This window comes from Tamandua tetradactyla, chromosome 2, assembly GCF_023851605.1.
Source record: "Tamandua tetradactyla isolate mTamTet1 chromosome 2, mTamTet1.pri, whole genome shotgun sequence".
Lineage (NCBI taxonomy): Eukaryota > Metazoa > Chordata > Mammalia > Pilosa > Myrmecophagidae > Tamandua > Tamandua tetradactyla.
In genome coordinates this window covers 103,467,750-103,488,861 of record NC_135328.1, presented here as the reverse complement: position 1 = coordinate 103,488,861, position 21,112 = coordinate 103,467,750, and the positions used below count along the sequence as shown (strand labels likewise).

Below are 21,112 nucleotides of genomic sequence, written 5' to 3'. Positions count from 1 at the left end.
GATGAAGGAGAACATTTCCAACACAAGGTACAGAACTGCTGCACAGCCATAAACCAAAAACTGAACCTTGAACCTAACACAAAAATTAGCTTATGTTAGATCACAAACTTGAATGCTGTAAGACCTTTAAAGAAAGCATAGGAGGAAATTTGGAGGACCTAGGGTTAAGTAAACAGTTCATAGACATGACACCACAGCATAACCCATAAATGGAAAACCTGATAAATTAGACCTCATTAAAATTTAAAATATTGCTCAGGAAAGACCCTATTAAGAGGAAGAAAAGACAAGCTACATACTGAAAAAAAGTATGTAGAATATATAAAGAACTCTGAAACCTCAAAGAAAGGTTGACAAAATGAAAATTAATGGCAACACCATATGCTGGCAAGGTACAGAGGATCTAAATCATTCATACATCGACAACGAGAATGTAAAATAATACAGCCGCTCTGGGAAACAGTTTGGTAGTTTCCTAGAACACCTAAAAATGCAACTATCATAAAAAAGTGAAGAACTTTTACTGGTATCACCATGAAATGTAGCAGACTGTCCAAGTTTGTCATACTATGCAATAAATCCATTATTACCCAGAAATATCCTTTTAATATTCTGTACTCTGATGGTAATATGGTAAGGAGTCCATTTTCTGACTGTGTGGATATTTTCTTCAACTCAGCTTGCCAAATTTATTTCATTAAATAATTGTAATTTAGGATTTAAACTCCTACTCCTTTGACGTCAAATGAAACCACTGTATTACATGCAGAAGAAAACCACAACAAAGGAGCCAGTGACACCAATTGTCCTGTAATTTCATTTTATTTTCAATAACATAAATGTCTCCTTTAGATAATCTTACCAGAACAATTTGTGTATGGGGCTTTACACTTTGGGGTAAATATGCTTTAAAAAATTAGCTCTATAAACAAAATTGTGTTATAAAAATCTATATAGGCAATATTTTTCAGAAAGCAGGTAGCTAGACTTTAATTCTGCTGAAGAAATATTCCTGTTTAAGCCTATGATATGGAATGGAAAGATGACTTAAAAAGTCTTATTATCTTAATGCTTGAGAAGATCAAAGGAATGTTTAATTTCCTCCACAGAGAGCAACCAGGATTTTTTCATAATCTCCTGAAGTTTCATCCTGTTGATTAAAAAATAAAGTACACTTAATGCTACCATACCATGATCAATATAGGATATTTTAAATTATAGAAAAATTATTACAGTTTTATATAAATCATGTTCACAGTGCCTCAAATATCAGAGAACTTGGATAAAAACATTACTCATTTAATTAAATAATCTGTTTAGCAGATAACGGATACTTATTGTATAAAACAAATTATTTTTCAAGATTCAGATTACAAACTGCTTTGAATTGATTATGCTTTATATTAGAGCTATTATTTTCCAAGAGTCACCTGGAATTGAGAATCACGTAGAATTAAATAGGTATTACACAATATAACCTTACCACATATGTGAGGAAATATCAGACTTACCAGAAAAAGAGAAAGTTATAAGTCTGTGATTTTCCCACCTTTTCTTGATAGATTTTAGTTATCCAATATAATAGTAACTGAATTTAAATAATTTTCTATCCCTCCATATGCTCAAGAGCCTTGAATTTTCTTTCTTTTTCATTTTAACATGCTAAGAGCATATACATTCTACACATGACAAAATTGAAAGAAATCAAATTTAAATTAAATTACTGATCTTCTGATCAATATTCTTGGCTAAATAAATCATGGTATCTATCTATACAAGCAGAAACTCTAAAATGTTTGTTTGCTAAATTTATGCACAAGAAACAAAATATTTCCACAACTTTGATTGAAAATGTTTCCAAATTGTCCAGAACAGAACTCACTAGTAGGTTTTACCATTGAAGGTTCAGTCTACATATAAATTATGTTTCCTATTATAATGACTTCATCTGACATATGGAATATGTAGGCACAGCAAGTCGGCCCATTTTTCTGAAGAAGTGACAAAAAGAACTGTTACTTGTAGGGGTGGCATTATGAAAATAACAACGTACCAGAATGGCCTGGCAAAGAGAGACACCGTACATCTTCTGATAGAATACTTTGATATCATTCATGTCGATTTCAGAACGGGAAACCATAATTCTGATCAGTGTCTTATGACGGGTTCCAATACCCTATTCAAAACAAATGGTGATGAGTTTCTCCTGTTCAAAGCATACCCTCGATAAAGCAGGTTATGGATTTTAAAATGGAGCCCTTCTGCTCACCCACATAGTTTCTATAGAGAAACTATCTTTACATTAAAATACACACACACACACACACACGCACACATGCTTTTTACACTGCGTTAACAAAATGACAAGAGATCAACGGCTACGCCATCCATACGTTCAGATAGCTTTTGCAATCTAACTGGTCTCCCACATCAAGTCTTTCCTCTGTCTAAACTAGTAAATAATTATAAATAATGTGAATCCTCTAAATTGCAAATCTGAACATATGACTAATCTATTAAAAACCCTTCAGTGATCTGCTATTGTTCTTTGGATGCAAACCAATCATTTTATGAGGGTTTACAATGTTCTGTCCAATTCTGCAGCCTCTTCTATCACCATGCAGTGTCCTTCCATTCATTTTCCTGTAAGTGCCTTGCTACTTTTTGCACTTGATTCTTTGTACATGCAGACTCTTCTACTTTGTTTTGTGTCCCCGTCTCTTTTACTCCCTCACCTGGCTAATTACTACTCGAATATCAGGTCTCAGTGTAGCTGACAGGAAGGTTAAATTGATTTCCAAAGTCTGGGGGGCATATGTCCCCCTTTTGCTCTCCCACAGTACCAGATACTCATCATTACCCACCTAAATACCCCACTAACTGTAACTGGCCAATGCCTGTCATTTCAAGAATGTTCCTTAATACTGGTTGAATGGCTAGATGCTTTCTCTGAAGGTCTCCTTATTTTGGAATTGCAAAGAGAAAAAAATGTCAACTCCATAGCTCTTCATTTAGGGATTTAAAATACAAATATAAAAGTGGTCTCCAGTATACTATCATATATGTTAGAGAGTAAAGTTAAAGTGTAGTGGTTTTAGTGGTATCTGAATATATAGTAATAACATCTTCTACTTCAGTAATCATAGAATGACATTCTTAAAGATTCAACTATTAATCCATGGCATAACTAAATAGACAAATGAAAGTTAGAAAGGGGGGGTAGATTGTAAACTCACAAACTAAGCAGAAATAGGTAGCTAAAATCACACCTGAAAAGAAAGTTTACTTCTCTTTCTGTGCTGACTCAAGTTAAACAAATCTCGAGAAGACCACAAATCAATTACCTATTCAACTTGCAATCTTACCTATAAAAGCAAACCAAATCTAATGGGATTTTACACTAATAAAGTAGTATGTTGTGTCTCTATTGGCTGGAACAGTGATATTAAAGCAAGTGTGATTTTCAAACAATAAGATGTTCTCTGTGCTTTGCTCCACAAATGATCATTTTCCTCTAAGCAAAGTCTTTAAGTAGAAATGATACCTTCATGGCATGATGAAGCTTCTCAGCAAAGAAAGATGGCTTGCATGTAGCACACTTCACTGCGAGAGAGGCACATTTTAGTTGACATATTTACCACACACAGAAGATAAAGATGCACATGAAATGAGAGAGATGATGCATCAACCACAATATTCTATTTTCTATCTCTCTTCCTATCCCTGCCTCCTGCCATAGGGATTATGTGGCTTATAAAAAAATTTATTTCTAAATCTCTAGATAGTGGTACTGAATATTCTTTTCACTAACAACCATCGCCCAATCCTGTTAAACCCACCCTAATCGGAACCTTAATAGCTACCGCTGTCCCGAGTACATTCTCCCTAGAAACAGGGAAACCAGTAGGTGCTTAAGGCATGTTAGATACAAATAATTGCTTTCTTCCGGTTATGGTTAGGAAATTAAACAATAGAACTAAACATAAAACCTGACTCATTTTCACTTTGGTTTTATTTATTTATTTACTTATTTTAACTAGAAGGCAGCATTGAAAACACACTAGTAAGTCAGAACACTTAGGACTCCAGAATCACGTACCAATGGCTGTGAGGCATGTCTCGATGTCGCCTTTCATCTCCAGGTCCAGGACCTTGTTCATGTCATGCTTACTGTACTTGATGTACTTCTGAAACGCTGAAGATTATAATAAACTAAGAAATGTGCACAACATCCACCCATAGAGCAAACTTCATCAAAATCAGGGCAGCTGGTTCAAGGCATGACTTGTGCTGACTGAACTTCAGGCCACACTTTTTTACAGCTTTTAGTCTAGTGAACAGAGAAGGCAGACTACATCTGTGTTGGGTTGAAATGATGTGTGTCCCCTAGAAAAGCCATGGTCTAATCCTAATCCCATTTTGGAAAGGCAGCCATTTCTTCCAATCCCTATTCAGTACTGCATGTTTGAAACTGTAATGAGATCATCTCCCTAGAGATGTGACTTAATCAAGAGTGGTTGTTAAACTGGATTGGGGGAGATGTGTCTTCACCCATTTGGGTAGGTCTTGATTGGTTTGCTGGAGTCTTATAAAAGAGGAAACATTTTGGAGAATGAGAGATTCAGAGAGAGCAGCAAAGAACGACATAGCCGCGAGAAGCAGAGAGTCCATCAGCCGGCGCTTTGGAGATGAAGAAGGAAAATGCCTCCCAAGGAGCTTCATGAAACAGGAAGCCAGGAGAGAAAGCTAGCAGATGATGCTGGGTTCGCCATGTGCCCTTCCAGATGAGAGAGGAGCCCTAACTGTGTTCACCATGTACCTTCTCACTTAAGAGAGAAACTCTGAACTTCATCGACCTTCTTGAACCAAGGATCTTTCCCTGGATGCCTTAGATTGGACAGTTCTACGGACTTGTTTTAATTGGGACATTTTCTCGGCCTTAGAACTGTAAACTGGCAACTTACTAGTTGCTAGAATTAATTACTAATTACTATTAATTACGAGAATTAATTACTAAATTCCCCATTTTAAAAGCCATTCAGTTTCCAGTTTATTGCATTCCAGCAGCTAGCAAACTAGAACAACATCTTTTCCTAGGAATATAGAAAATTAACTTGTGTGGCCACTTTGGTGCTCCTGTTTATTTGGGAGAAATTTTGTGGTGTTGTTAATTATTATTAATGGCACATAGTTGACAACTATAACAGAGTTAGTCATGATGTCAGAACTAAGTGCCATAGCTAATAGATCTTCCTTTACATAAAGATCTGTGTAGTTATAAACCCTTCTTAAGTTTAACATTAGAAATCAGTGCCCTCATATGAGGTAATGAATTTTATATAGTCACTATGCATTCTCTTTGCGCTGACTTCCAGGAGGCTTAGAGCTAAATCTTGAGCTCAAAAGCAATAATATTTTTTGGTGTTCATTTCTGAACCCACCTATATATATTTTTCTTCACCTAGACTGCAGGTTTGTCCTTACTTTTACTTTTCTGTTCTTAATTGTCATGTCATTTGTTCTGGTGTAAGTGTGAGAAGAGTGAAAATAATGAAATTTGCAAAGGTCACAAAATGTGTCTCAAAACTATGAAACAGTGAGTGTATAAAGTTGGACTAATGAACAAATAGGAATAATGGTTCAGAGGCACCACACCCATTTGGCAAATAGGTGACACTGATTGAGATTTCTCTCTTCCCTTGCTCATATTTGTCTTCTTTTTCCTCATTATGGAAAAAGAGAAGTCTTCCGTAATGAGGCTCTAGAAATCTTTTTTTCTTTTTCATATATTTTATTTTTTTTTCTTTTTCATATATTTTTATTTTTTTACTTACTTCTGCGAAGTTGGGGATAGCTTCTTGTGGTAAGAATTGTAGTGAACACATTCACATCTGTCCCCTTTCTTCTTTCTCCTGCTTCATACAAAGCCTGTGAAGAAACCCAAAAATAAAACACTTGACTATCTGATGCAATGACATCAACACAAGAATATTAGGTCTCCTCAAAGATTTTCTAGACAGTTGGTTTGTGCCCAATACAAAGTATGCAAGTTTAAGGTGGCAACTTCCTAAAAGACAGGGACTGTATTTTGTTTTTCAAACATATTCTATTCAAATATTTATCTCTCCTGGTGCTTTGCAAACACTGGAGACTGAATATATGTTTGCAGAATCAATGGTTTGCTGAATTAAATTGTTTTTAAGATTATATTCTATATCAAGACAACTCTAAGGACCTGTCTAAAACAGATTATTTTTAACTCTTTGTTCGAATTAATTATCAGCTACTGATATTAACAAATTGATGATTTGATAATAGCCTGGATCTTGAATTTTGTTGTTAATATTTCTGGATTCAAATTCCAACTCTGCAACATAATAACTGTGAAATCGTAGACAAATTATTTAACATTACTAAACTACAGTTTTCTCTTTTGTCAGAAGCATGCTCTATTAACTCTGAAATGTCAATTACATCATCCTCCCAGCCCACACTAATCTAGGTAGCTTTGCACATCTTAGAGCCCAGATACTTTCAAAATGGAAAACAAATTCAGATATGTCAAAAGCAAAAATGAGTACTTTTTTCTATTATGGGTGTGGTGGTTTGAAGCTGTAAATACCCCCCAGAAAAACATGTTCTTAAATTCAATTCATTCCTGGGGATGCAAATCCATTGAAAACAGGGCTTTTTTTTCTCTCTCTCTCTTTTTAAAAAATAGAACCGTTAGATGAGGTACTTTAGGTAAGGTGGGACCCACCTCTATCTGGATGGGTCTTAATCCAATTACTGGAGTCCTTTAGAAATGGAATGAAGACAGAGTGATAGAAAGCTACAGAAGCAAGGATCTGAAGTAAAGGAAACCTGGAAGAGAAGGGAGAGACCAGAAGACGGCGCCATGTGGCAGAGGAGCCAAGGGTCATGGGCAGCTGGCCTTCAGGTAGAAAGCACTGCCTTGGAGATGTCTTGATCTGGATATTTTCCCAGATTCTAACTATGAGTGGATACATTCTTATTGTTCAAGTCAAAACTATTTCTTGATATTTGCTTTAACCAGCCTAGGAAACTAAAACAATGAAGCAATTATTTAAATGCTAACTTCGGTTCTATATGCTTGCACAATTTCTATGAAAATGATCCATTTTCCAAAGACCATGTGAAGTTCTGGTGGAATTCTGAAGCAAACTGATTTGATATTTATGCATTTATTCAACAAACAGTTAATGAATCTCTATTATGAGTAAGATAATGTGCTGGCACAGTAAAGGGCATGGAGGTGGAAAACAAAGTTTCTATCCCTTCTGACTCACCGTGATGAAATTAGGAATGCATATGTAAATATAATGTGTTTTGTTTTTAAAGCAGAAACTCTGGGTCCTAAACTAGCATTACACTTCTAATGCTGCTGATAGATTGGCACATAAATAGCCAGCAACTTCACTGACTGAAACTATATGCAACAATATACATGAAAGTATATCAAAATATGATTATAAAGTATCTTTATATCATTATTATATATCAATAATAATTTTATGATATAAATTTACATTCATAAACCATTCAAATGCTCACTGCTAAATATTAGAATCTTCCACCCTTTTAATTCATCTAATAAAATATTATTTTTCTGCTTCTTATCACCAGGTAAATGAAAATTGGGAGTTTTATCTAAAGTCAATTCTTGGGGCTAACAATCAAATTCTCATTGTTCCCTTTCAATCCTCTCTGACTTTACAAGCAACAGGACCTATAAAAAACGTAATTTTTTTTTTCTTTCTTGGGTTTTTCAAATACAATGTGCATATCCTTCAGGGAATAAAGATTAAGGAGCTATTGACCTGTTGAACCATCTTAGACTTGCTTCCATATGGGGGACATTAACCGGTGGCTCCACTCAAAGTAGGAAGCTTAGTTGGATGAAGTTTGTAAAGGAAAATGGCAAACATTAGCTCACCCGGGCGTCTGAATCGGCCAGGTCATCATTCACGCTCAGGTCCTCAGCTCGGTCACCCTAAACCAGAAAAAAAAGGAAAACAATCTCATATGGTTCGAAGTTGTCTTCTAGCATGTAGTCACATAATTTGCTTATTCTTTCAAAAATCAGAGAACCAATGCTCTTTAAGAAAACAATTAGCAGTCACTCTTCTAGAGAGAACTCAAATTAAGGTTTCATTCTTGATAAAAGAGATCTTTCTTGCTATGTGTGAGGTATACCTTGGCAAGAGAGAGCAAAGCCTTCTGAAAATCTCCAGATGTGTCTGAGGTGATGTCTTTGGCCAGATCTCTCTTCAGTTCTGAAAAACGAGGAAAAAAGATTTTTCAGTAAACTAACAATGAATAATTAATAATAATAATATGAATAATATCTAACAGCACGCTATTGGTTTGCTATTTACAGTGCTCTATGTTCAATGATCCATGGAACATTATCAAAATATATTTTCTTAATAAAAAGACCAGAGCAGGTACAGTTATGGATCATCAAATTTATTTCTTGTAAAGCAATGGAAGCAAATTAGATTGTACTGTTAATGAAAACTTACAGCTATAAAGCTCATTTCCTTTGCTAGCAAGAATAAATTGCACAGGTACATATATTTAATAATTAATTCTGAAATATAACATACCAAACATTTAAGGAAGTAAACAGAATATTAGAACAATTAGTTTAAAACAATGGTACTCGATTGTGCAGTTATTTATAATTTTTAAAATTTATAAATATCTTAAATGTGTGTGTGTATATATATATGTGTGTGTGTGTGAATGGACATGTATATACATGACATCTTTGTCTAAACATCCATACTTAACTATGCAAAATAATACTTGTAATAAAAACATATATGCTGAATTTATAATTGGAAAGAAAACAAGGCAATTTAAAACACAGTCATTGGGCGTAATGGAGGAATGTGGGTATTTGCCTTTGTAAGTAATGATGTAGCAAACAAAAAACTCTAAAGCAAATGTTTCTTTTGATTATTATCACTGACACATGGTTCTAAGTTAACACTGATAATGAGATAAGAATTGCAGAAAATGAAGTCTAAAGGTTTTTTTTATTATTATTATTCATGTATAAAATGCTCTGGAAACAATACTCAAGGGCTGTTCTATTCCCTGTGATGACTGATTGGCGGGTCATTCAGATGTATCTTCTGTGAGGTCATACATTGTGTGTGGTGGGGGATAATCTGGGGATTAATGGTCAACAGAAAAGAAGATAAAGACCCAGCACTACCAGGTAATCTCAGCTACCTTCTTTCAGGTGTCGAGCATATCATTTAGATGACTTTGTCTCACTGAGTTGGTAAAATAAGCCCTGGCTAGTCTTCCATCCCCCTGACTCTAACTGGAGATAAAGAGTAAGTGAATCATTTATGTTCACAATGGTAAAGTTGACATTCCTATCAGAGGATTATAAAGCATCGAAATCTTTTACCTTTTCAAGGACAAATGGAATATATCTTGTTTGGAGACTTTTATTTGTTTGCTACATACTCTTTCCACCATAAAAACTTTTTTTAATGAAATAAATCTCAGAATAATAATGTCATTGTTGTTTTACTTCCTTAAATTGAATGTTCTGAATTGACTTTTTCATTATAGTAATTCATGGTCATATGTCCAAGAGGAGCATTTCTATTAAAGTGAAAGCTTGATGAGGGCAGGGACTTCGTCTTTCTTGTCAGCCCCTAGCAATTTGAACAGGGTCTGGTAGCAGCGTGGGTAATCAACAGACATGTGCCAAATAAATAATCAATAACTCATTTCATCTATAAAATTTCTATCGCCCCTATGATTAACGTCCAGATTCAACTTTTTTAGGATGACGTATATATCCACATGTCATGTAATTATCCAAAGTGTACAATGAACGGCTCACAATATGATAATAGCTGTGCATTTATCATCACAATCAACTTTTTGTTACTTTTTGTGAAAAATAACATATATACAAAAAAACAACTCTCAAAACATATCACAACAATTAGTTGTAGAACAGATTTCAGAGTTTGCTATGAGTTAAGAAGAGTATTTCAAATTTCCTTTGAACTAAAGCCCTTAGAGAGTTGGATGTTATGATTTACCATCTCTATAGACTCTGTTTATGTCTCTGATTTCTCTGTTAGTTCTTGATGCCAAAATTTCAATCAGAGTATCTTCATCTGTTCCAAGGCCCTGAATTGAAAAAGAACAAATGCAGAAAAATACTCATTCAATAGGATCAACTAGTTTTTGTTTCCCAAAATTTGTCTGAACCTGGCATTTAGTAAATTTCATCCATAGCATTGAATAATTACATTAGATTCTAGCCATTATATTACTCTGAAAACAAAATGGGTATATAGCCAACATTTTAGGTGCAGATATACGAATCATGCAGCAACACTACAAGGAGGGCAGAGGGCAACACAATCCCTAGTGCCAACATTCATTTATTCATCTGTTTGTTTATTCATTCACTGAATTCCCACAGATCCACAGTCACTGCATTGGATGTTGATGATATAATAGTAGGCATACAGAGATCTGACCTATACATTCTCTTGAGGAAGGTTTCTCTTGAATCAGGCAGTTTACCTTCATGGCAGCATAGAGTTCATCAGCATCAAACTGGGCTGGGGTTTTCAGCAGAGCCAAAACAACTTCCTCCAGATGACCTTTGAGGGCTTTCTTCAGATCTCCATCCAAGGGCTATAAAAAAGAGTCAGATCAGGGCTCCTCATAAGTCACGTGCTAAGTTATACAGCACTGTGGGTAAACCCTACAACTGATTGCGAAGCCAACCCTCTTTCTATACACAAACGAAAGAATAGCACGCATTTACGAATGCTATCTTAATCTTTTAGATCTAGAATGATGAGAATAAAATTACGGAATGTATTGAAAACTTCTTGAGGGATGGGACTCTGAATCTTGTATCCAGGGAAGAAATCACAATGCTCAAAATCTAGTACAGATGGAAGTTGTAGCAAGAATACTCTAAAAAAATAATAAGGTATTCATAGTATTTCCAACATTTGAGGTTTGCACTGTACAAAGAAGCACTATAATCAGATACTGACATCATGTAGTCTTCCAATTGCACTGCTTAAAAAACAAGCCATATATGATGGTGGAGTTATACAGAGGAGGTAGGCTTTAACAAATGAGTATGATTGCTGCATCATTATATTGATATTTATTTTAGTCTCCAGTACCTTAGAGCAGGTAGCAGTAAAAACCTAAAATTGTGGCATTGTAACCCATACCAAACTCTGAAATCTGTTCTATAATTAATTGCCTCTATGTGCTTTGAAAATGTGTTGCTTTTTTGTATATATGTTATTTTTCACAAAAAAAGAAAAAAAGTCAATTGTGATGATAAATGCACAGCTATATCATAATATTGTGAACCACTGATTGTACACTTTGGATGATTATATGGTATGTGAATATATAACATATACCAACTTTAAAAAGATCAAAGAAGAAGGTGGCATTATAAAGGAGAAGATAGGATTTAACAAATAAGTATGACTCCCGAATCATTACAGTGATATTTCTTTTAGTCTCCAGGGTCTTGGAGCAGCCAGAAGGAAAAACCTAAAATTGTGGAACTATAACCCATACTACACTCTGAAATCTGTTCTATAACTAATTGCTGTGGTGTGCTTTGAAATTTATTGCTATTTCGTATATATGTTATTTTTCACAATGGAAAATTTTAAAGATTAAAGAAAATATATATGGTGTAAAAGATCTGAAACTTACTTTTATAGCAAAATTAAGAGTAAATTTCATAGTAAGCACTAAACAGCTCAATTTAAATGGTAGTAGAAGACACACTTACATCAGAACACATCCCTCACTGCTAATCATAACGCTGATGTTGTTTATGTTCAAATTATAGACTTGCCTCTGATACAGAATACGAAATCTTCAGAGAAATAACATCAAGACAACCCACGCATTAAGCCAGTACACTCCCTAGAACTGATTCAGTTGCAACAAAATGGATAAATACTGCAACTGCAATCTTAGGTACAATGAGAAAACAGTGGGCAGAGACTCAAGAGACCAGATAGCTGCACTTCAGAACCCATGTCTAAGCATGAATATTATTGAAATGAAATATTTAAGCTTTACCATTTGAACTCACCTTTCCTATCTCCTGGAGATATGCTGCTTTGATCTCCTGGCGTTGTGCATTGTTTCTCTTAGTTAGAATGTCAATGATGGTTGCTTCATCTACCCCTGAAAATAAAAGGCCACTACATTTTTAAAAGAGAATTTTATTCATTATCTATAATTGACATAAAATAATTCATTATCAGGTCATTTTTCTACCTGAATGGCTGTTCCTATTCCTTTTTTTTTCCCTCTAAATATTTGTCTACAAGTGTGCCAGGCATTCTTTCAAAGAAAAAATATAAGTTAAATTTCTAAGTTTAACCCATACCAAAAGGAAGTTATTAAATATGAAATATTCACATTGATCAAGACCAAAATTAATGCTCATTCCTTTAGTTATTTTTAAAACCAGGCTACTGTTACCAATTTAATTCATTACTTATAATTTTTTCTCAATAAATTACTCTGCCCTTGTTGTTGAAATTATGTTGGGAGTGACATTTTCAAGGTAAAAGCTACGTTAACACTTGAAGGACATGCCAAATAAAGTTCCTGACAAAGAAATATACACTATAACAATTTAGATAATGGAATTAAATAAAATCCCATTGCGTTCAATCGCTTGCAAAAGGAAAATACGACTGTTCCTGGCCCTCAGTCTCATTGCAGGGCTTGATCGTTTTTCTTTTTTTCGCATGTATATCCCTACATATATGTATTTCTAGATCTATACACACACACACACACACAGAGGCAGATATGCCATCATTCACAATATTTTTCTCTTTTTTAGGGGCAGGGGGTACATGGGTGGGAAATCGAGCCCAGGTTTCCTACATGGCAGGGGAGAATTCTACCGTTGAACCACCCATGAACCCTTGCAGTGTTTGATCTTCCTTCTAACCCTACGTGGAAGCAGAGGCATTGATTTCAACACTGAGTTTCTATTAAAAGGGTTCTGATAAGGACATGTTTTTGCAGCAACAGTTATCACACTGATCTGACCAATATTTCCTAAATGTTGAGAAAGGATAAATATATCTTCATTTGGCAAAAAAAAAAAAAAAAATTGTTGTTTTCAAAATGAAACAGACGCATTCCATTGCAAATGCCTGTTTAACCATAACCAGTCAAACCGTCATTCTGAAATGTCCAGGAGGGGACTGTCTTGAGAAGACGCAATTACCTTTAACTGTTATCGCTTTGTGCAAGGCACGGACATCTGAGGATGGATTGAAGGTAGGATAGGGGCTCACGGCTGATCCGGGACCACCTTTGGATCCTTTCACAGTTTGCTGTGGGAAATAAATGAATATCCATTCACTTCATATCCGTTCCTACTTTAATGTGGTAACTAGGTTTTTTATTGCCTTTACTTACGACGTATTCCTGCTCATCATTTTCAATAAACCAGGCCTGCTTGAGGAATTCTGTTACCATTGCCATTTTTAAATGAGTATCTGGAAGAAAACAGATAGATGCTTTACAAAACTTAAACTCTGCCCCCCACACACACACATACGCACACCCTTTGCATACACACCAACTAGGATTTAGAGTAGCCTTACCCTTGCTTTCCAGGATTCCTGCAGGGTCTACAATAAAACCTGGAGGCAAGGTTTGTAACAGAAGGGCTTAACCTTAAACAGAAACCTATGGCCCCCACTTAGAGACCTTGCTTTTGGCACAATCTGACCTAACCCTAAGGGGTTAGGAGGCTACTACAAGAAAGCACGTGTGCTGGAAAGGGGAGCTGGTGATGCACTCACGATATGCCCGGGATTGAGTGGACAAAAACACCTGAAACATCACCCCTTGCCTTGAGGAACTTTGAGCTAGTTAGTGTATGGTTTCATGAGCAAGCGTCCTCAAGGGGGTACAGGCTGGTATGCAGGGTCTCTCTTGAAATGAGTCAAGAGTAATCTAGCAGACATACATTAAGAATGTTTGTGTTGTACGTTGATCGATTTTATTAATAAAAATTTTAAAAAAAAAAAGAGGAACCTGGCAGAAAAATCTGAGAGAACAAAAGCGAGAGGTTTGTCATGTTTGGGAAATTGTAAGTGTGCTGGAGCAAGACACGTTGACAGGAGCCAGAACAAAGGAGTTTAAATGTATCCACAAAGCTTTGGGAAAACATTAATGGATTTTAAACAAGAAAGCAGCATGATCTCATTTATATTTCAGAAAGCTCATTGTGCCCCTAGCATGAAGGATGGGCAAGATGGAAGACTCACGACCACTCAGTAGGCCATGAAAGGATCTGGGGTAGGATTAAAGAGACCCTGAGCTGAAACAATGGTTAAAGAGAAAGCATGTGTCTACATTTCTAAGGTAAAATAGTCTGTGGCAATCTGCAGGAGTGGGCTCAGACTGAAAACTTCATCTGTAAAAATCTTGGTGATGTTTATTAGCAAATCCCTGGCAATTCTGTCTCTTCTTCTACTCAGTGGTATAAAATTAACCACCACACTCACATTTCTTCTATGTGATGTGTTTAAATATTAGTCCTATGAGGTTTTCCTCCCACCAAATAAATATATATATCTCAGAACCGGATGATTTTACAACAGGTTCTTTGCTCTAACATGAAACAGTGAGATAAGATGGCACTGTGCAAGCTCTTTTTTCATATACTCTATCTTAAAGGAAATTTTGTGAATTGTTGTCATAGTTTGGCAATATTCTTATTTAATGAACCATGTGTTTTTTTAAACCTGAAGCATGTTAAAAATTAATGTTTTTTTTTTGTTTGTTTTATCCACACACAAAAAAGCCAGCAATCATCCTTTTTTACCTGGGGATTTTTGGGGGGAGCCCATTCACAGGGTCTCCTCTGATCTATCTCTCCATAGCCTTTTATTTCATCCTGCTAGAAATTACCATCAAGAGTACATGTGACGGAGGTTTGGACAACAATCTGGGGCAGTTTTATATTCCTGATATGAAGCTAACCGACTCATGAGGACCAAAACCCATAACCTGATTCTTTAACAGCGTGCTCAAAGTATTTCAAACCACACCTGCTGAAAAATAACAGCAGGGCCAAGTAATGAGATTAAATACATGAGGGAAATAATATCCAAAATAGAAACTATTCACTTAATTATCATGGGGATTGTTCAAATTGCTATTCTGTCATCTGTGAGAAGAGCCAATATATTGCACATTCATTTAAAGTAATCTCTTCCCCCAGCAATCAATAAATTTGAAGTTGTTTTCTGAGGTGAAGTCAGGAGATTTTGTATGAGGTTTTAGTTCCCATTAAAGTTGTAATCTGTTGCAACTGCTGTTGCCACATGAAGTTTGACATTCAACTGCTTAATTAGACACCCAAGACTTCATAGCAGTTCTGGCAAAGTTTTAAGCACTCTAAGTTTCCATTTTTATCATTTCACCCATGCCGATGACAAAACAGCATTCTCAAAATGAGTGGCATGATTTGTCACTTAGCAAAATACTTTCCCAACAGTTATGGAACTACGTGTTCCAATAATTTCACTCTCAAACAGAGAAGAAAATCTTCAAAAGAAATCAAAGCTGAGACTGGAGATATTGCCAAGTAGAATATTTAAAATTAGTCGAACAAATTCAAAATAAATTTTACCAAAACTTTACTATACTAACTTTTTCACTTTAAAAAATAAATCTGTTGCATAATGCATCAATTTCTTAAAAACAGAACAAAGACAAACTTAAAAAAAAAAAAACTAGGAAAATACTGACCTTGCTATATCACTGCCACAAAAATAACAACCAAACGAACAAACAAAGCCAAAGTAGAGTGAGCAATTTATTTGACACAACAGAATGCCCATAGAGGAGACAGTGTGTAAATTTTATCATCTGAGTCCCCAGGTTTTAGCGCAAACTAATTTGTGTGGCTTACAAGCATGATTAGAAAAGAAAAGCAGTCAGAATGGAACCTTCCTCAGGAAAGCAATTAGAAGAAAAAGGGATCTCAATTATAGCAAATAACATTCTTAAAACTTCAAACTCTTTGTGATGTTTAAAGACAAGGTTCATGGCAGATGTAAGAAATCATTCTAAAGGAAACATATTTTATCACATATTGCTAGTTATGTGCCCAAAGCTGCCTGACTGTATGTACTAACAGACCTCTGAATAGTCGTAACATAACTTACAAATGCCACAGGAAAAAAATATTTTGGCGGGATTTTATTGCTAAATCACCCTGTCTGTTCAACAACTGCACTGTGAATGAAAACCAGCCTTTTATATTTGATAAAACCCATTCTCCAACTTGAAGCAAGCACTTGCTTAACTATAAATTGAAAAATAGTTGCACAAGTGTTTTATAGACTGCCATACAACGTAAGATATTATCATTATTCAGAGGATGGTCTAGTCTAGAAAATAGAATTGTACGGTCAGTAGAGATAATTTAAGTTAATGTTCTGGATTCACAAAAGGTTTTTTCTTTTTTGCCTTTATGTTTAACTGCAATGTTTGAAGATCGCACAATGTATTTGAAGACCCATTTTGTTAACTTATTTTGGCTCAATATATATTTAAACTAGTTACCGGTGAATTCTAAAACCAAGTTTATCTCAGTACTAATATCAGCTAATTTGGAGATGAAATTGGTCATTTACACATAGGCTGAGCCATACGGAAATTAACAACATTTCTGCTAATTTCTTCTAAGAGAGCCCTCTTCATTCCATGCAGCAATGGATTAAAGAAAGTAAATACTCATAAAAAATATGCATAAAACATGAGTGAGGGATCCATGCTTACTAAGCCATAAGATAAAGCTGTTTCAAAAAATAAAAGTATATTAGCCAATTGCACAAATTTGACTACTTGAGAACACTAAGGCTTACTACATCAAAGTTAACTTCCTAATTTTTATAATTTCACTGTAGTTGTGTAAGAGAATGCCCTTGTTTTTTAACATATACAGACAATAGTATTTAGTGACAAAGACACATCATTTTTCTCAAATGTTACAGAAAAAAATAGCTACATGTTATAGTCACTTTTATAGAGAAAGAGAGAAAAGAATGAGGGATAAAACAAATACGGTAATATGTTAAAACTTGGAGAATCTGGAGAAAAACATTGTGTGTAATATGCTTGTAATTTTTTCTGAAGGTTTAAAATTATTAAAAAATAAGAGTTAATATTTTTTTTAAATCTCAGTTTGCTTTATCTCTCAGTCTCATGAAAGCCTACTTCCAGAATTGGTGCCAGAAGAAGCTGCGTTTTGTGGTCAATCTTTTCTTCCGGGTTACAGGCTAGAACTTTTAGAGTTCTCCAGTGACAGCAGCAGCCACTATTCAACTTTGAACAAGACATCATCATTATCCCCTTTTTTCTAGCTGGGAAAATAGCATAATTTTCACGCACCCTTCTATCTAGAAGATGACAGGAATCAAGACATAAATCTATGTTGTCTGATTCCAAAGTCTGCATATACCTTTTTAAACTGGTGACCAAAAAGAGAATGACAAGATTAACACTATTTTAAAGCGTTCACACTGGGGAATCAAATGAACTGACAACCCACAGAGCCTGTAACAGGTTTCTCCCCAGCCTCAGGTAATTCATTTGAAAATACTATGGCTTGTGCACAGCTGTTGTTTTGTGTTTTTTTTCCCCCTCATATTTCACAAATCCTTCCCGCACCTACCCAGGGGAAAGAAGGCAACTAGACAATACATGTCAATATTTATGAAGAACCGATTTATGAAAGATAGATCTTTCAAAGTTTTGGTTCAAGGCTTTGGAAGAGGTGTTTCCTTGTGTATGGAAGGTATCTCGCCACCCACGCCCATTTCCTTTTGCCTAACTAACTGCTACTGCTAAATTGCCACTCAGAATAGACAGATCTCACTGCACCCTGCAGAAAACCGTCATTTGTTCTTCGACCCTGAGCTGAATGAGTGGTGCTCTCAAAAAGCACCCTGCCTGTCCCTCTACACTAGCCCTTTCAGTCTGTTTTATTATTTTCTGTTTATTTCTCTATATCTTCCAGCAGAACACCATGAGGCAATGTTCATATTCTATTTCTCCAATCACTGGCAAGTATCTTGTATTTAGCATATTAATAAATATTATTGAATGAATAAATAATGTATCGTGCCTGATGTTTTAGGAAGTGGTAGTTTCTGCATTTATAACCACCACTCCCCAACATATCTACAGCAATTTAATAAATGTTTTCCACCCACAACTATAGGCAATAAGAACTGAGAATTTCTGGGCCCTCTTTAACTGACTATATGCTCTTAAGAAAACACTTCACTTCTCCAGAGGGTTATCATTTGTACAATGAGAGTGTTGAAATAAATAACAGCTAAGATCCATTACAGCGCTGAAGTAACATTAAATGTGCCAATCTTCAGTTTCTCCTGGAGTGGATGGAGGTGGGGAAAATTAACATAATGAGGGAACACATGAAATAAATTAGATCTGAGGCGATCTTCCTGATTAAAAAAAAAAATCTGTTCCATTTTGAGGAAAAGGCAAATAATTTACTCCAAAAATGGATTATGTTTCATTACTAAAAAGAATGGCTCCATCAGTTTGGGTCTTATTTTAAGTATGCCCTAAATCAGTGGGGCCAAGGAGAATTGAAAAACAACCAGATCAGTCAACTAACCTATGCAGAAATCAACCTTTGCAGACCTTTGATTGAAAAAAGTATTTCATACCCACAAAATCTAGCTGATTCCTTAATGTTACAATTATGCGATAGTTATTTCTCCTTGTCCTTCAAATGTTGGATGTCTGCCAGATGTGGTTGAGACTGAGACAAGGATGGAGGCATAACTTCTGGGGAAGAGGCCATTTCAGAATTATGAAACCAGCTTTTAACCACATTTGGACTGTGTGCAACGTGCCTTCTCAAACTGCTACTAAAATACATTTCTGTGGGCACAAGGAAGCATTGCTCTTCCACCGTTCAGACACAGTTTCAGGCATAAACAAGGCAAGAAAAAAGTTCATCTTTCTTAACTAACTAGCATTAGAGAAATTAGGGATTTAATTTAACCCTCAAAATGGTTTAAGGGAAACATTCCTGAGGAAACGTGTGTAATGACCAATAGCTAGAGACATGGTCACGATCCATAATCTGTCACTTATTGTAAAAATACCAACACCATTAGAAACTCTTAGATTTGCTTTGTGCTTTGGTAAGGAGATGTGTGGCCATTAGCTCATTCAGTAATCAGGACCTTGATGCTAAAATTTTTAGAAGATCCCAACGGCATTCCCATGGGGTAATGTATCTGACACCACCCAGGAAGTATTTCCTTTCCCCTTAGGTTTCCACAGGAGCACTTGAAAAGCCTGCTTATGACACAGAGACCACAGGAAAAGAATGTAACCACACCCTTTGTAAATGAAATGAGTAATAAACAGTCCCTCTTATTTCAACAGCATAGGTTAACATAACATTAATTTGAAGTGTTAATTACAAAGGGCCTGATCCCACTATGAGGTCTGCACCTAATTAGAGGTCCTTATAAAAGAAGAAAATAAATAATAAAAGTATTACTATTTTGAAGCAGTTCCCTACAGCCCACCTTTGCCACTTCTGTTTCCTGGCCCCCCACAAGCACCACCCACCCCTCATCATAATTTCCCTGTAAGGTACACATGACTCTTCGGAAGCTCACGACTTGCTGGAGGAAAAACACATTCTTTCCTTCTTCCCCTGGTAATGTACCAACAGTTTCACCAGAAGCCGGTGTTCAGCAAACTTTTCCCACATGTTTAAAATTGTATTTCTTAACAGAGCAAAACAAAACAGTGCAATTTATGATTTACAAAATAGAAACCCCAATGTAATTTCACAGAAAGATTTATCAAAACATATGAAATACTGCTAGTCACTAATCTTACAAAAGCAGTAACCTTTAACATGGTGAGAGAAAAAGTTTTCAAACAACCAAAACTAGAAGAAAAACCAAAACTTACCCTTTATCCCCAACTTTTTAGTTTCCTAAAGCACCAAACGGAGTCTTCTCTGACCCTTTCTCACTAGAAGTGGAGCCTTGGGCTTCTGACTTTATAGGATTTGAAAGGAGGCCCCACCTAGCAACCACAAGTTAGTAATTGGCTGCCTTTGCTGAAATTCTTGTCTCAGCCTCGTCCAGAAACAAAGTGAAACAAACCTTGCACAACTACTCACTGAGCCAACTCATTGCTGACAGCACAAAGGAAAAGAAATGGAAGGACATTTTCCTTGTTTGTTTGCTTCCCTCTCCATTTGGCACCTTTTTTTTTTCCCTGAGGGGGAAATTGTGATAGATTTTCAAGTATGCAGTGTTAATCAGTCCAGTCCTACTAGCAAGGATTGGTTCTTTTGATTAAACAATTTTATAGATTGTAGAATAAAAAGCCTGTCAATTTTACAGTGATTGGTATTCCTTTGCAGTTTAACAGGTTAACAGGTTGTAGGATGAAAAGTGTATTGTCTCAAAATTAAACATACACACACACACACACACACATAGACACAGATTTTAATCTCAGATCCATCCCCTGTTCTATATGTGTCCTTGGGAACATATTTAACTTCTCTGAGCCCACTCTTACTTTGTAAAATGCGGATTACATTTTACGTTTAGGTTGCTTACTCACTAGAATTCTTGTGACAATTGAAAACTGTATATATATATAGTTGCAAATTTTAACATTACGCTATACTGAATAATTTTCTATTTATATTTTATCAGCATTTTTCCTGCCTTCAAAACAAAAGGTTTTTGTACCTGCATATAGCTTACTGTATAAATAAGAAATATAAAAGAAACAAAGGTCCAGATTGGCTCAAAAATTTGAACAAAGTTAATGCTGAAAATAAGCTCTTTAGGATGTTCAGTAAAAGCATTGGCATTAGAGGAAGACCCAACTACATTAATTTTTTATATAGAATTACATATATATATAAAATTTTTGTATTTACATATATAAACATAAACATTGATACAAATCCTGTCTATTGACATTCTAG

The 21,112-nt window shown here is 35.4% G+C and overlaps 1 protein-coding gene across 1 annotated transcript; it reads right to left on the bottom strand.

Moving 5' to 3' along the window:
* Positions 1–786: 786 nt before the first annotated feature.
* Positions 787–20,256, bottom strand: ANXA1 (annexin A1). The gene is made up of 13 exons (XM_077148440.1): positions 20,074–20,256; positions 13,504–13,583; positions 13,310–13,418; positions 12,152–12,246; positions 10,591–10,704; positions 10,098–10,188; positions 8,218–8,297; positions 7,958–8,014; positions 5,835–5,928; positions 4,100–4,195; positions 3,545–3,603; positions 2,054–2,176; positions 787–1,150 (listed from the first exon to the last, which is right to left on the bottom strand). The coding sequence occupies exons 2-13, from the start codon at positions 13,567–13,569 to the stop codon at positions 1,094–1,096; spliced, it is 1,041 nt and encodes a 346-aa protein (XP_077004555.1). The 5' UTR covers positions 13,570–13,583; positions 20,074–20,256; the 3' UTR covers positions 787–1,093.
* Between the last annotated feature and the right edge of the window lie 856 nt (positions 20,257–21,112).

Bases quoted from the DNA above. Each gene is read 5' to 3' on its own strand.
- ANXA1 (XM_077148440.1), bottom strand. From the start codon at position 13,569: ATGGCAATGGTAACAGAATTCCTCAAGCAGGCCTGGTTTATTGAAAAT. The intron at 13,419-13,503 runs GTAAGTAAAGGC...TATTTCCCACAG, and splicing joins ATGATGAGCAGGAATACGTC to CAAACTGTGAAAGGATCCAA. The intron at 1,151-2,053 runs GTACGTTGTTAT...TTTAATCAACAG, and splicing joins CTCTTTGCCAGGCCATTCTG to GATGAAACTTCAGGAGATTA.